Source organism: Salvelinus sp. IW2-2015, unplaced genomic scaffold, assembly GCF_002910315.2.
Source record: "Salvelinus sp. IW2-2015 unplaced genomic scaffold, ASM291031v2 Un_scaffold10251, whole genome shotgun sequence".
Taxonomy (NCBI): Eukaryota; Metazoa; Chordata; class Actinopteri; order Salmoniformes; family Salmonidae; genus Salvelinus; species Salvelinus sp. IW2-2015.
This window is the reverse complement of record NW_019951509.1, coordinates 3,088-5,704: the sequence shown is the minus strand read 5'-3', so window position 1 is coordinate 5,704 and position 2,617 is coordinate 3,088. Positions and strand designations below refer to the sequence as shown.

Here is a 2,617-nt window from a genome sequence, read left to right as displayed (position 1 = left end):
AAAAAGCACTCAAATGTATGGCTACAAAAAGAACTTGCGATCCTGGACAACACCCTGTCTTCTCCAACTAACATCAACGGTGACCCGTCCTGCTAGTTCCATGCGCTTCTTACAAATCTCGCCAGAGACGACCACGCCTCACCGCAGGACAGCGCGCCAGTCCTAATCCAGCACTTGTCAATCTCCCGTCCTGGATCTTACTGCAACTCGCTTTGCGCTGGGCTCCCTGCACTGTGCCATGAAAAAACCCCTACAACCTCATCCAGAACGCCGCAGGGCCTATTCTGGGGTTCAACCTTTCCAAGTTCTCTCACTCACCCCGCTCCTCCCTCTCTCCACTCGGCCTGCCAGTTAAGCTCGCATCCGCACAAGACCATGTGCTGCCTTACGAGCTGTGAGAGACACGCACCTCCCGTACCTTCAGCTCTGATCAGGCCCTACACCCAAACAAGGCACTCGCGTCATTCCACCTCTGCCTGCCGCCTCCCTACCTCTGAGGAAGCTCTACAGTTCCCTCCTCCAGCCCAGTCAAAACTGTTCGCTGCTCTGCACCCAATGCTGAAACAAACTCCCTCACCCGACGCCACTTCAGCGGAGACTCAATCACCACCTCCGGAGACACCTGAAACCCACCTCTTTACCAGGAATACCGAGGAATAGCGATCGAAAGTAATCCTTCTAACCCCCCCCCCACCCCTTAAAAAGATTAGATTCACTATCTGTAAAGTGTTTCTCCACGGATATCTTAAGCTGATGCACCAATTTAAGTCGCTCTGGACTAAGACGCGTCTGCTAATGATCTTAAATGTCAAATGTAGAAGTAAATATCAGAGAATTTTTCCATTAGCATAATCCCTAAACAGCCTACACAAAGTGGTAAGATGGCACATACCACAGACACGAGAAATTCTCTTACCTCTTCATAAAGTTCCAGGAAAAACCAATCACTTATGCATTCCGTCCTGCTCTTAACATTAACTTGAAAAGTCACCATGAATTTTTAATACACTCTTAGTTGTATACCTACTAAGTTCCAATACCATTTGAAATATTGTTGAATTCCATTTTAATCTATCTGTCTCTCCGTGATTCCCCGTCCGTGTTCTCCACATCGCGGATTTTATAGGGCCCTAGTCTTAGGACCAGCGGTGTAAATGGAGGTCAAGTGGGGTCATTGGCAGCATTCCGTTGCCGTACCTGTCTACGAGAACCAGATCGTCTCTGAGCAGGGCACACTTGGTCTTGGGCCAAAATACTCGGACCAGGCAGCCTGCGTCCAGACTCTCGTCCATGTGCAGAGCGTGACCCAGCTGGTTCACAGTCTAGAACGAGAGAAGTCGTCACAGTATCATTTACTGGATTTCAATCAATCTCAAACTTTGCTTGCCTGACAATTTGTATGTAATGTATAATGGCAGAATCAAATATAGATTTTTTTATTCCTCAAACAACCAGAGTAGAGGTGCTATTAAATTTAAAAAAAAACATACTGCACGTGAAGGTGAGGCATCTCTTTCCTTTAAAAAAAATACTGTTTGATAACGCTAATGCTCTGGTCCCCCGGATGCAGATGTGAAAACAATTCATGTGTTAGAGTGTTTATAATCAACTGGAGGAAAAGTATCTGCTGATTTTTTTCTTACAATGATTCTAATGGTCTCTACAGCATTTTTCCAATAGACAGTGGGTTATATCATGGATAATAGGTTGAGGCTGAGGGTAGCTCTAGCTTAGATCTCTGTATTATGGATATCTTCCATACAGGGGTTCAAGCATAATGTCCATTCTTTAATGACTTCCTTCTACCTATATTTGTCCTGTGTAAATGCAGGAATTTGTTAGGGTGTTGAAATCCATCGTTTGTTAATATTTTTCCAATGGAGTAGAAAGTTACGACTTCCAAGTGTGCACTACCACTCGATACTTTAAATAAACGTTAAATAATGGATATTTATTCATGTTTACCTGTGCTTGTCCTGATTGCAATAACCTTATCTAGACTAAAGTTGTTTAATGATTAATTGCTTAGTCAGAAATCAAAACGTGACTGTGAGGGTACACTTTGAGTGGTAAWACGAGTTAATCATCTTCAAGTAACTCAATCAGGTAGCCCAATTCCAACCTCACTGAGGATGTATTGCCTAGTATATGAGTGGTAATAAGAGCTAGCCTAATCTTCCATGCATCTAGGCCTAAGCCAGTATATCCACATCTCCAGTGGACTTACCTTGATGCTCTTCTCCTCCTCTGAGCCCTCGGTCTTGAGGTAGGCGTGGTCCGCGTCCGTGCCCTCCACACTCAGGAAGCAGTTGGTGGTGTGACCCATTCCACTGGGCAGCACCCGGTCCCTCAGCATGGCATTGACCACTGTACTCTTCCCATTACTCGTCCTAGGCACAGAAGATCATGTAAGAGGAAGTCTAAGTACCTTTCTTTTACCTCATACATACAATCTCAAAAAATGTCTAATCAAATGATTGGTAACTTTTATTATTATTATTTTATTAGGTATTTTTCTTAAAACTGCTTTGTTGGTTAAGGGCTTGTAAAGTAAGCATTTCACTGTAAGGTGAAGATTACCACACCTGTTGTATTCGGCGCATGTGACAAATAAGAT

The 2,617-nt window shown here is 44.0% G+C and overlaps 1 protein-coding gene across 1 annotated transcript; it reads right to left on the bottom strand.

Moving 5' to 3' along the window:
- Positions 1-1,197: 1,197 nt before the first annotated feature.
- On the bottom strand, positions 1,198-2,411 carry LOC112079912 (mitofusin-1-like; the record flags this gene model as incomplete). Its single annotated transcript, XM_024145720.2, has 2 exons — positions 2,228-2,411; positions 1,198-1,322 (listed from the first exon to the last, which is right to left on the bottom strand). Coding segments are annotated over exons 1-2 (254 nt in total), but the record flags the coding sequence as incomplete, so codon positions are not given.
- Between the last annotated feature and the right edge of the window lie 206 nt (positions 2,412-2,617).